Here is a 14,035-nt window from a genome sequence, read left to right on the forward strand (position 1 = left end):
TGTAGGTGGAGAGGTATTGAGCATGTGACCATCCCTTCTATAGTCTGAATGGAGCGGTGCTCACACACTGACTTTTGGCTTCCAATTCTCCGGATCTGTGAGAATCTCAGAAAACATACCATTTATTACATGTAGATAAGGGATACGTTGTTTATAGGACAATCCCTTTAACTTACATCTATTTATTACCATGGGGTATTGTGCTATGTGTGTGTGTGTGTGTGTGGGGGGGGAGATATGTAGCTACACATAGGATCTCGATGGAATGATTATTGATCATATCGGATCACCTCTCTATAGCTAGTCTTTATCCTATTCCGCTCACTTCTGTATTGTGAGGTGCAGGTAATAACACATCTAATGCAACCAGCTACAGCAGGTATCGTGCACATGTCATTCTAATGCAGGAATAAACCCTTAAGTCCTTGTGCAGCATTAGCTATTTTCTCCCTTACTCTTTCCTAAGTAATTGGGCTTGGGGCAGTAGCCCTGACACCCCCCCAACATGAGAATAGTCACCCTTCATCTCATGTGAATTTTTGTACAGTATTTGGTTTGGCACAGATGGAAGGATAGAATACATCTGCCATCTACTGGCAAAATTACAATACTACATGCCTTGGCACTATAGTAAACATCAGTCTAGACAGGGCAATAGTTAAATCTAATTTAGTGCTATTTTGTGTCGATTAAAATTACACTTCATACAAGAGTCATTTTTCACATGGAACCATTATTAAGTGTAGAAAACAGTATTAATAGATTACATATAGCACCATACATATATACACACCTGAGAACTACAGTCAATAATACCTGTGATAAATTTGGAAGACATCAATGAAAACTTGTAAATCCAATGGTTTTTATCCGTATCTGTTATTGCTCTTCTCTGGGACATTTATAGAATATCGATAGGAGCAGTTGGGACCGAATCTATTGAGTATGGACCTTTAATAACTAAGGTCACCATTTAAGAGTTCTCATGACTGCAAAAGAAGCAGTGAACCCAAATCTAACACATTTCTTTAATATCCCATCACTATGCCATAAATGTATCAGATGGAAGACCCCTTTAAATATCATGAGCTATAAGATGGCGCTCAATTTAGTACATCCGTAGTACTCAGCGTTTCCAGATTAGTGATTAGACATTATCTGAATGTAAACGTGTGCTGTAATATCACCCGGATAATCAGTCTTTCATTAAGAATACTATGTTTTACTGTTTAGCAGGTGTCAGCTAGTTAATGGCCCGCTGATCATCCTCGTCATTAAGTATTGGAGCTCTGTCAGACTCTTCCTCTGCCTCCGTTTGAGGTCTCTTCTTTGTCATTTTGTTCAGCATACCTCCCTGCAAAACAGAAGAGAAAAAAAAAAATATATCAGACCACAGACATCTCTAATTTTGAGCATTTTTGTAATTTCGGTTTAGGAAAGCTCAGTGACAATTCCCCTAGATCCTGTTATGGAGGCCATGGTTGCTCAGCCACAGCTCATACGTAAAGTTTTTGTCCAGCGGTACAGATATATAAAGGCACATTGCTTGTAGGCCATAGACTATTACCAAAAGGTACTCTGATAACTAGCAGCCTTCTATCCTGACTATATGGTAGATGATCTGCTAACATGAATGGGTTCAGCCATCTTTGAATATGGGGGCCCTTAAGCCTGCTTTACACGTTGCAATTTCGCATACGATTTCGTATGCGATTTGCAACATCCCCATCGTATGTGAGGCACGTTCAATTTGTTGAACGTGCCGCACATACGAGTAACCCCCCTCACACGTACTTACCCATCCATATGACCTCGATGTGGACGGCAAACGTCCACTTCCTGGAGTGGGAGGGACGTACGCTGTCACGTGGGAACCAGCCAATCAATGTGGAGGGGCGGAGTTGAGCGGGATGTAAACATCCCGCCCACCTCCTTCTTCCGCATTGTGGGCCGGGAGCCGCAGGTGAGATCTATTTATCGTACCCGAGGTGTCACACACTGCGATGTGTGCTACACCGGGAACATTGAACAACCTGACGTGCAATTCTAGAGAAAGGTACGATGTGTTTGCGATAAACGTTTTACCGTTCAATCGCACGTACCTGTCACACACTACAATGTACCTTACGATGTGTCGGCGGGGTCACGTCGTAAGTGACGCACATTCAGCATCGTAAGATACATTGCAGCGTGTAAAGCGGGCTTTAGACGTAGTAAATCTAAGTAGGCTGGGATTCTTAATTTCACAGTAGAAAAAGAAGAAGGGAATTTTGTTACTTACCGTAAATTCCTTTTCTTCTAGCTCCTATTGGGAGACCCAGACGATTGGGTGTATAGCACTGCCTCCGGAGGCCACACAAAGCAATTACACTAAAAAGTGTAAGGCCCCTCCCCTTCTGGCTATACACCCCCAGTGGGATCACTGGCTCACCAGTTTTAGTGCAAAAGCAAGAAGGAGGAAAGCCAATAACTGGTTTAAACAAATTCACTCCGAAGTAACGTCGGAGAACTGAAAACCGTTCAACATGAACAACATGTGTACCCGAAAAACAACCAAAAATCCCGAAGGACAACAGGGCGGGTGCTGGGTCTCCCAATAGGAGCTAGAAGAAAAGGAATTTACGGTAAGTAACAAAATTCCCTTCTTCTTCGGCGCTCCATTGGGAGACCCAGACGATTGGGACGTCCAAAAGCTGTCCCTGGGTGGGTAAAGAATACCTCATGTTAGAGCTGCAAGACAGCCCTCCCCTATAGGGAGGCAACTGCCGCCTGCAGGACTCTTCTACCTAGGCTGGCGTCCGCCGAAGCATAGGTATGCACCTGATAATGTTTGGTGAAAGTGTGCAGACTCGACCAGGTAGCTGCCTGGCACACCTGTTGAGCCGTAGCCTGGTGTCGCAATGCCCAGGACGCACCCACGGCTCTGGTAGAATGGGCCTTCAGCCCTGATGGAACCGGAAGCCCAGCAGAACGGTAGGCTTCAAGAATTGGTTCTTTGATCCATCGAGCCAGGGTGGCCTTAGAAGCCTGCGACCCTTTGCGCTTACCAGCGACAAGGACAAAGAGTGCATCCGAACGGCGCAAGGGCGCCGTGCGGGAAGTGTAGATTCTGAGTGCTCTCACCAGATCTAACAAATGTAAATCCTTCTCATACTGATGAACTGCATGAGGACAAAACGAAGGCAAAGAGATATCCTGATTCAGATGAAAAGAGGATACCACCTTCGGGAGAAACTCCTGAATGGGGCGCAGCACTACCTTGTCCTGGTGGAAGACCAGGAAAGGAGCCTTGGATGACAGCGCTGCCAGCTCAGACACTCTCCGAAGAGATGTGCTCGCTACCAGAAGAGCCACTTTCTGTGATAGTCTAGAAAGTGAAACCTCCCTCAGAGGCTCGAAGGGCGGCTTCTGGAGGGCAACTAGTACCCTGTTCAGATCCCATGGATCTAACGGCCGCTTGTACGGGGGTACGATATGGCAAACCCCCTGTAGGAACGTGCGCACCTTAGGAAGGCGTGCCAAACGCCTCTGAAAAAAGACGGATAGCGCCGAGACCTGACCTTTAAGGGAGCCGAGCGACAAACCTTTTTCTAACCCAGATTGCAGGAAAGAAAGAAAGGTAGGCAATGCAAATGGCCAGGGAGACACTCCCTGAGCAGAGCACCAGGATAAGAATATCCTCCACGTTCTGTGGTAGATCTTAGCGGACGTGGGCTTCCTAGCCTGTCTCATGGTGGCAACGACCCCTTGGGATAATCCTGAAGACGCTAGGATCCAGGACTCAATGGCCACACAGTCAGGTTCAGGGCCGCAGAATTCCGATGGAAAAACGGCCCTTGGGACAGTAAGTCTGGTCGGTCTGGTAGTGCCCACGGTTGGCCGACCGTGAGCTGCCACAGATCCGGATACCACGCCCTCCTCGGCCAGTCTGGGGCGACGAGTATGACGCGGCTGCAATCGGATCTGATCTTGCGTAGCACTCTGGGCAAGAGTGCCAGAGGTGGAACACATAAGGGAGCCGGAACTGCGACCAATCTTGCACTAGGGCGTCTGCCGCCAGCGCTCTTTGATCGCGAGACCGTGCCATGAAGGCTGGGACCTTGTTGTTGTGCCGGGACGCCATTAGGTCGACGTCCGGCCTTCCCCATCGGCGACAGATTTCCTGAAACACGTCTGGGTGAAGGGACCATTCCCCTGCGTCCATGCCCTGGCGACTGAGGAAGTCTGCTTCCCAGTTTTCTACGCCGGGGATGTGAACTGCGGATATGGTGGAGGCCGTGGCTTCCACCCACATCAGAATCCGCCGGACTTCCTGGAAGGCTTGCCGACTGCGTGTCCCCCCTTGGTGGTTGATGTATGCCACCGCTGTGGAGTTGTCCGACTGAATTCGGATCTGCCTTCCTTCCAGCCACTGCTGGAAGGCTAGTAGGGCAAGATACACTGCTCTGATTTCCAGAACATTGATCTGAAGGGTGGACTCCTGCTGAGTCCACGTACCCTGAGCCCTGTGGTGGAGAAAAACTGCTCCCCACCCTGACAGACTCGCGTCTGTCGTGACCACCGCCCAAGACGGTGGTAGGAAGGATCTTCCCTGTGATAATGAGGTGGGAAGAAGCCACCACTGCAGAGAGTCCTTGGCCGTCTGGGAAAGGGAGACTTTCCTGTCCAGGGATGTTGACTTCCCGTCCCATTGGCGGAGAATGTCCCATTGAAGTGGGCGCAGATGAAACTGCGCAAACGGAACCGCCTCTATTGCCGCCACCATCTTCCCGAGGAAGTGCATGAGGCGTCTTAAGGAGTGCGACTGACTTTGAAGGAGAGCCTGCACCCCAGTCTGTAGAGACCGCTGCTTGTCCAGCGGAAGCTTCACTATCGCTGAGAGAGTATGAAACTCCATGCCAAGATACGTTAGTGATTGGGTCGGTGACAGATTTGACTTTGAGAAGTTGATGATCCACCCGAACGTCTGGAGAGTCTCCAGTGCAACAGTCAAGCTGAGTTGGCATGCCTCTTGAGAGGGTGCCTTGACCAGTAGATCGTCCAAGTAAGGGATCACAGAGTGTCCCTGAGAGTGCAAGACTGCTACCACTGCCGCCATGATCTTGGTGAACACCCGTGGGGCTGTCGCCAGACCAAATGGCAGAGCTACGAACTGAAGATGGTCGTCTCCTATCACGAAGCGTAGAAAGCGTTGGTGCTCTGTAGCAATCGGCACGTGGAGATAAGCATCTTTGATGTCTATTGATGCTAGGAAATCTCCTTGAGACATTGAGGCAATGACTGAGCGGAGGGATTCCATCCGGAACCGCCTGGCGTTCACATGCTTGTTGAGCAGTTTTAGGTCCAGAACAGGACGGAATGAGCCGTCCTTTTTTGGCACCACAAAGAGATTGGAGTAAAAACCTTGACCTCGTTCCTGAAGAGGAACAGGGACCACCACTCCTTCTGCTCTTAGAGAATTCACCGCCTGCAGAAGGGCATCTGCTCGGTCGGGATGTGGGGAAGTTCTGAAGAACCGAGGCGGAGGACGAGAACTGAACTCTATCCTGTACCCGTGAGACAAAATGTCTGTTACCCACCGGTCTTTGACCTGTGGCAGCCAAATGTCGCAAAAGCGGGAGAGCCTGCCACCGACCGAGGATGCGGAGGGAGGCGGCCGAAAGTCATGAGGCAGCCGCCTTGGAAGCGGTACCTCCGGTTGCTTTCTTGGGGCGTGAGTGAGCCCGCCAGGAATCAGAGCTTCTTTGCTCTTTCTGAGTCCCTTTGGACGAGGAGAATTGGGGCTTGCCCGAGCCTCGAAAGGACCGAAACTTTGACTGCCACTTCCTCTGTGGAGGTTTGCTTGATCTGGGCTGGGGTAAGGAGGAGTCCTTACCTTTGGACTGTTTAATGATTTCCGCCAATTGCTCACCAAACAGTCTGTCTCCAGATAATGGCAAGCTGGTTAAACATTTTTTAGAAGCAGAATCTGCTTTCCATTCTTTTAACCACAAGGCTCTGCGCAAAACTACAGAGTTGGCGGATGCCATTGAGGTACGGCTCGTAGAGTCCAGTACCGCATTGATAGCGTAGGTCGCAAACGCAGACATTTGTGTAGTTAGGGACGCCACTTGCGGCACTGCTGGACGTATGAGAGAGTCCACCTGTGCCAGACCAGCTGAAATAGCTTGGAGCGCCCACACGGCCGCGAATGCTGGAGCAAACGACGCGCCGATAGCTTCATAGACAGATTTCAACCAAAGGTCCATCTGTCTGTCATTGGCATCTTTAAGTGAAGCCCCATCCTCCACTGCAACTATGGATCTAGCTGCCAGCCTGGATATTGGAGGGTCCACTTTTGGACACTGGGTCCAGCGTTTGACCACGTCAGGGGGAAAAGGATAACGTGTATCCTTAAGGCGTTTAGAAAAACGCTTGTCCGGATAAGTATTGTGTTTCTGGATGGATTCTCTGAAGTCAGAGTGGTCCAGAAAAGTACTCAATTTACGCTTGGGATACAGGAAATGGAATTTCTCCTGCTGTGCAGCTGCCTCCTCTGCAGAAGGGGCTGGGGGAGAAATATCCAACAGCCTATTGATGGCCGCTATAAGGTCATTTACCATGGCGTCACCATCTGGCGTATCCAAATTGAGTGCGGCGTCAGGACAAGACTCCTGATCACCCACCTCTGAGTCATCATATAGAGACCCTTCTCGCTGAGACCCTGATCCGCGTGATGACGTGGAGGGTCTCTCCCAGCGAGCTCGCTTAGGCGGACTGGGACTGTCATCGGAGTCAGAGCCCTCAGCCTGTGATGCCTGGGACCCCCTTGAATTACGGATTAATTCCAGCTGAGGGGGGCCGGGGAACATAGACACAGCGGTGTCCATGGTCTGAGCAACTGGCCTGGACTGCAAGGTTTCCAGGATTTTTGCCATAGTCACAGACATTTTATCAGCAAAAACTGCAAATTCTGACCCCGTCACCGGGGCAGGGTTCACAGGCGACTCTGCCTGGGCTACCACCACCATAGGCTCTGGCTGACTAAGTGCCACTGGGACTGAACATTGCACACAATGAGAGTCGTTGGAGCCTGCTGGTAGATTAGCCCCACATGCTGTACAAGCAGTGTAAGCAGCCCTTGCCTTGGCACCCTTGCGTTTTGTGGATGACATGTTGTTGTCTCCCCAGAGTAATATAGGGTATACAGCCAAGAAGCGACCTAACAGTGCAGTATATATAAATATATATAAATATATCTGGTACAGCGAAAAACAGTACACAAATATAACACTGTGGCACTAGTGGGGCCGCACGTATGTGCTGCTTACCGCCCGCTTAGCGCGGGTGTGTGGTCGCCAGAAATCCCTAGCCTGGGTCCCCCAGAGCCTGCGTCCGTTCTCCAGCCAGACTGCATGTAGGAATGGCTGCCGGCGTCCTGGGGAGCTGCAAGCCTGGGGGCGGGCCTAGGGCGTGCACAGAGAAAAAGCGCGAAGCCTGTGTCCTACTGTGCTCAGTGAGAGGGCTGGAGCATGTAAATCGTGCTCCAGCCCTCGGCGCTGCCGATTGAACAACGTCTCTCCCCTACCCTGATTGACAGGGTGGGGGGCGTTAACGAAGCAGAGCTAGGCCGCAGAAAAACCGGGAACTAAAGTTAGAAGCGCCGCCGCCGTAAAAGCGCGGTCGGCGCGTCCCCGGCGCACTACAAGTCGCAGCTGCGCCGCCGCTCCAGGGGCGGTCGGCGCGGCGATCCACACACATAAAGTCCCCCAGTAATCTGCGGGGACTATAAGCCCAGCGCTACAGTCCCCGGCGCACTAGCACACCCAGCAAGTCTGGGGTGTGCGTGGCCTGTCATACGGGGACACAGAGTACCTGAAAGTTGCAGGGCCTTGTCCCTGAACGGCACTCCCGCTCCACATCCAGCAGGTTCTATGGGTCTGTGGATGGAGCCCGGCCTCAGGGCTTGGTGGCCGGTAAGATCCCACTTCCTCAGAGCCCCTCAGGGGGATGGGGAAGGAAAACAGCATGTGGGCTCCAGCCTCCGTACCCGCAATGGGTACCTCAACCTTACAAACCACAAGTGGGGTAAGAAGGGAGCATGCTGGGGGCCCCATATGGGCCCTCTTTTCTTCCATCCGATATAGTCAGCAGCTACTGCTGACTAAACAGTGGAGCTATGCGTGGATGTCTGACCTCCTTCGCACAAAGCAGAAAACTGGTGAGCCAGTGATCCCACTGGGGGTGTATAGCCAGAAGGGGAGGGGCCTTACACTTTTTAGTGTAATTGCTTTGTGTGGCCTCCGGAGGCAGTGCTATACACCCAATCGTCTGGGTCTCCCAATGGAGCGCCGAAGAAAAAAAAAAAAAAAAGTCGAGTAGCTAATAGGTGTGAGCAAGCATGGAGGCACCACAGCTGCATATAGACCTGCACATATGCCGCCATCTAGTGCTTCACATAAATGTGCGTAATGGAGAATCTGTACAGAACCTTCCATGAGAAAAAGAAGAAAAAAAAAAAATGCCAAGTTAAAGAAACTCTCTACCTTGGCACTGAAAATTGACAACACAGTTCTGATATATAATCTGCCCCGCCTGGTGATTTTTGCTTGCCTGCTTCACCTATATTGGTTTTACAGTCTTCCTGCACCAAGATGGCTCCTGCTTAGGAGCATAACAATCAGTCTGAACCCTCGACTGTGCTCTATCCTTCATGCCACACATCCAAGCCCTCTTCACCTCAGGCAGACTACAACTCAAAAATATCTCCAGGATCCGTGCTTTCCTTAACAAAGGATCTGCAAAAACATTAGTGCATGCCCTCATCATCTCCCGCCTCGACTACTGCAACCTCCTGCTCTCTGGGCTCCCTTCCAACACTCTTGCACCCCTCCAATCTATCCTGAACTCTGTGGCCCGCTTAATCCACCTCTCCCCTCGCTATTCCCCAGCCTTGCCACTCTGGGCAATGGCGAGCTAATGAAGGGATTAGCAAAGACTCCAGTACAAAACATTAACTATGACCTACAAAACCATCCACAACCTGTCTCCTTACATCTGCAACCTAGTCTCCCAGTACCTACCTGAACGCATCCTCAGATCCTCACAAGATCTCCTTCTCTACTCCTCTCTCCCACAATCGCGTACAAGACTTCTCCCGTGCCTCCCCATACTCTGGAACGCTCTACCCCAACATATTAGACGGTCATCTACTGTGAAAAGCTTCAAGAGGAACCTGAAGACCAACCTCTTCCGACAAGCCTACAATAACCCTCAGTCCAGTACACCACTGCACAGCCAGCTGTGTCCTCTCCTATTGTACCATCACCCATTCCCTGTAGACTTGTGAGCCCTCACAGGCAGGGTCCTCTCTCCTCCTGTACCAGTCTGTTTTGTACTGTTAATGATTGTTGTACTAATTTATGTATACCCTTTCTCACTGGTTGTTCCATTAATTCCATGGTGCAACAACCACAACAACCACAACAAACACAACAAACACAACAAACACAACAAACACAACCACAACAACAAACACAACCACAACAACAAACACAACCACAACGCCGCACTTGTAGGTCATGTGCTGTGGAGGTGATGATATGACTTCCTGCTCCTTCTGGCACGATGAAAGTTATTTTGGGTACAGGACACCTGGAATGCCAATCTTACTGGAAGTCAAATGCATGGCACCTCGCAGGGTGACTGACTATACATGACTGATATATGGTCACTTTTCAGTGCCGGGGGGAGAGTCACTTTACACCAGAGGTGCAGTATGGGCATAGAGCAGAGGCGGCTGTGGTTCCCATACTGGGTACATTTTGCTCAGTGTAATTCATATGTCAGTCACCGCCATGTGCAAGAGCTGTAACAATAACCCGGAGTCCACCCAATTACCTGTTTTTTGTCCACTATGTTTAAGGTCATGGAAGTAAAGATACAAGCAATGGTGTTTGCCAGCATGAAAATCATCATTTGTTGCCATCGCCATAAAGGGATCTTTGCTTCACTGCAAAAAAAAAAAAAAAAAAAAAGCTTTAAAAACAACATAATACAGAATATCAGGAGTTGTAAGCCTTTAAACTGGGGCAACTAATTTATACTATTGTAAGTCTCCAAAGTTCTCAAACCTACCAATTATTTGAAGTCTGAGGAGTGTGAATAGCACCCATCATCTCCCTTCGGATGTCTGAAGTCAAACAAGTCACTTTGTAAATTTTTCATTACACCTACCTCGATTTTGTACCAAGAATTCTGCCAACGATAAGGTTAGAAAGCCCGATACCAATCATCTGCACGGAGGTGGCGAGACCCATAGCTGTTCCCAGAGTGGCTTGTGGGACTACAAGAGGGATGGATGGCCACATACTTGCCTATAGGGAAGAGATGTAGCAGGTGAGACTAAGGCTATGTGTCCACGCTGCGGAAAATGCGCAGATTTTGCCGCGGATTTCTCGCGGAAAAGCCGCGGATTTCCCGAAAATCTGCAGCAGCGGCACTTCCCAGCCATTTCTATGGCTTTTTGGAAATGCTGTGCCCGTGCTGCGGATTTGGTGCGGATTTTGATCAGGAAAAATCTGCAACATGTCAATTATTGTTGCGGATTTTGATCCGGATTTTGGCTTCAGAATTGGGAAAGAAAAAAAAAATATCTGCACCAAAATCCGCGGCAATTCCGCGCTAAATCCGCACCTTTGAAAAGGTGCGGATTTTGCGGGAAATCCGCGGATTTTCATGCAGAAAAATCCGTAGCAACATTCTACCGTGGACACATAGCCTTATACATCCAGTATGGATGAATATGAGGACATTATGTGACCTGCAAATATGGCAGACAGGGAGTAACTATCAGGCCTAAGACATAAAAATCGGAGGGAGTGGAATGCGATAAAACATCGCATTCCACTCGGACCAATATTAGCCTATGTTCCAGCACACATGAGCAATTATTTTCTCAGCCCTAATCAGACCGAGAAAACAATCGCAGCATGCTGCAGGTGTAATGCGAGTCTTGTTTCTCTCGCACCCATTCAAGTCTATGGGGTGTGAGAAAAATATAGTGTACCGCAAGTGCAGGGGGAGAATGGCAATAGCCGGCAACAGAGGAGAGAGGGAGATAAATCCCTCCCTCCCCTCCGCAGAGCCGGCCCGCCCCTCGCAGCTGAGGTCCGATCGCATAATTGGACCTCAGTCGCAGGGACACTCGGCTCCTGCTGTGCTGGCAGCGTGAGCAGATAGTCATGCGAGGATCGCATTAGTCCCCTGTGTGGCCCCGGCCTAAGACATACAGTAGTTCCTGCTCCAAAATTTAAAGATTGATGTCTGAAGCAAAAACACTGCTGAAAGCAGCATAAAACAACCACTTTAAAAGCTTCAGAATCTTTCCAACCCAAAAAAACAGAAAAGAGAACAATAGATTGCACGATTATTAACAAACAGTCCTAGATACGCTTATTTCATGATCATCATGGCTGTGGATCACTTGATGAGCGGAGCAAGTTGTCAGGTGAAATGATAGTTTGTGCTGCATGGACGATTATCGTTCTCGGCAGCACATCGTCGTGTGTATTCAAGACTCACGCAGCCTAGAACAATAGCATCCCATGCCCACAGAACCATATATTACAGATCGTTCTTGGTGCATTAAGAGTGTCTCCCTGTGTACACAGTATTAAAAAGCCCCCCCAACCTCCGATCAGGAAATATTTCCTGATCAGTGGACATTTAATGTCACTGTGCGACGTAGCAGAGCTGGTGCAGTGGTCGGCGCCCTCTAGCAGTGTTTATAGTGTTTTAATGCATTTTACAGTATGATGATTGGTTATGTGTGACTAATGTGTTAATTGTGAAAGGTTAAGCAGGAATGTTAGGCTGCTTTCACACTACGTCTTTTTAACATGCGTCCTGAACGTTTTTTTAACGCAGAAACGGATCCAGTGCAAATGCGTTTTCATTTCAATGCATTTGCAATGGACTCGCGTCAACATGCGTTCACCTGCGTTTGCGTGCGTTATAGTGAGGATCCAGCGACTTGCAGTTTTTTAACATCTTTCAAAAACGCTACTTGTAGCGTTTTTGAGCTGCGTCCAACTTCTGCAAATTGCTGGATCCTGACTATACTGCACGCAAACGCATGTGAACGCTGGCATGCTGATAGCCAGGATCCTGCTTGCTCTACTGAGCATGCCCAGAAGCCAGCCTCCGTGATCGGTCTATCTCTCTCCTACCTCTCTGTCTCTCTCTGTCTCTCCCCCACCTGAGAGCTGCGGACACTCGTAACCAAGGTAAATATCGGGTAACCACTTATCTTAGTTACCCGATGTTTACGTTGGTAACGTGTGCAGGGAGCCCGGCTCCTAGCAGCTGCAGACGCTTGTAACCAAAGTAAATATCGGGTATCCAAGCAAGTATACCCAATGTTTACCTTGGTTACGAGCCTCGCAGCTGTCAGATGCCGGCTCCCAGTCTGGCACGTTTAGTTCCCCTCACTCCCGATCACATGACTCCAATGCCCGCCCCTAAACATCCAGTGACAGGATCCTGCAAAATAAGACATGCGTTTGCATGCATTTTTTGCTGTAAAAGCAGGATCCGCTTTTGCAGCAAAAAACCGTTCAGGACGCATGTTAAAAAGACGTAGTGTGAAAGCAGCCTTAGATAGATATTAGAGAGAGGATCTTAGTATGTCTAGTGTAATAGATACATCTTGGTTGCTCAGGGAACTAGAGCCAAGATGGGAAGAGTGTGAAAGAGCAGAGGTTTGGTTAGCGATACCGGCCAGGAGGAGTGTTAGTTCTGCAGAATAGTTACTGGAGTGAGGACAAGCTCTGTACTAGGGTCTGACGTGAAACCAGGAGGAATCCTCCGATGGTCTGAAGCCTACGGCTCACCTCGTGACGGGCTTAAGAGTCCAGGGACCAGTCGGGCATCGGGGCATGTGTACCACCGTAGGACTCAGACAGGTTGAGAGACTAGAAGCCATTTGGGGTAGTGGAGCAGACCAGGGAAGCCACAGAGTCAAGGAATGGGGGAAAACAGAAGTTTCACTTTGCTGCTGAAAGGTTAATACCCAGGGTGTGGGCTAGACAGGAAAAGTACCCAAAAGAACAGTAGCAGCCAAACAAAAACGTATGGCCAGATCTGCCCAGAAGATGGAAGAAAAAAAAACAAAACATTTTTTGGTAAAGAATTTCTGTGTAATGTGCTGTCCTGCTACATGTAAGACGGTGACTGACTGTGGGGTGGTAGACGCTCCCCTGAAGACTCGGTAAGTGGTCGCACCCCCCGTCCGGGGCGGATCACAAACACATGTTCAGTTTAGTAAAGTAGAGCGGAGCCCAGCCGGCCATCCGTTGACTCCCCTCTACAACTGGTCGGTTTGTGTAAATGAACCTTAAGGTTAGGGTCACTAATAACCTAAAATACAACAGAAATATTATACTTTACCGCTGCAAAGGAGTAAGTGACTCCAAGCCATAAGGTAGACACCAGCGGGGGGACAAAGGTGAACGCCAGCAGCGCAAACACTGGTAACGTGAGTGTAGCACAGAGCACCGCCAGCACCCCCCTCATTCCTACATAGTCCTAGAACAGCCGGAGAAATGAAAGATTAGGCAAGTAATAGGAATAATAAGACAGTTCTAAAAATTACAAGAGTTAAAACTTACAATTAATATGCCAACAGCCGCCGACAGCACCAGAGAGCTGTCATACACGGCCCCGGCGATGTAGGACGCCGTCTGCTGGTCATAGCCATCGTATTTGTCTTGGATAAATTTGCTGGTAAAAGGAGAAAAATGAACTAAGATCAAAGAGAAATAAAAATCCTGTGACACATTGGCAACATCACGAAGGGTTGGGGATGGAGCAAAGAGATAGGGGCAGAGGCATATACAGTGTGTCCACCCATATCCTGTCCACTGCCATTAACTTGAGGACGGCGGCAGCTATAGGCATAGAAGTGGTGTCTAAGTATAGTAAAGTAGCCATGTGCTACGCAATGAAACCACCTATAGCGCCACCTGGTGGAAAACAACGGAGTTAGCATTTTTAT

The 14,035-nt window shown here is 49.2% G+C and overlaps 1 protein-coding gene across 1 annotated transcript in view; it reads right to left on the reverse strand.

The window, feature by feature from the left end:
• Nucleotides 1-653: 653 nt before the first annotated feature.
• Nucleotides 654-14,035, reverse strand: part of LOC142245509 (lysosomal dipeptide transporter MFSD1-like) — a 50,273-nt gene continuing 36,891 nt past the window's right edge. Inside the window, exons 9-13 of the mRNA XM_075318265.1 lie at nt 13,650-13,761; nt 13,429-13,566; nt 10,216-10,355; nt 9,880-9,991; nt 654-1,354 (exon numbers count right to left, since the gene is read on the reverse strand). Of these exons, the coding sequence (XP_075174380.1) occupies nt 1,244-1,354; nt 9,880-9,991; nt 10,216-10,355; nt 13,429-13,566; nt 13,650-13,761 (613 nt within the window). The 3' untranslated portion in view covers nt 654-1,243. The remainder of the gene's footprint in view (nt 1,355-9,879; nt 9,992-10,215; nt 10,356-13,428; nt 13,567-13,649; nt 13,762-14,035) is intronic.

The sequence above is a fragment of the Anomaloglossus baeobatrachus genome, chromosome 7 (genome assembly GCF_048569485.1).
Source record: "Anomaloglossus baeobatrachus isolate aAnoBae1 chromosome 7, aAnoBae1.hap1, whole genome shotgun sequence".
Taxonomy (NCBI): Eukaryota; Metazoa; Chordata; class Amphibia; order Anura; family Aromobatidae; genus Anomaloglossus; species Anomaloglossus baeobatrachus.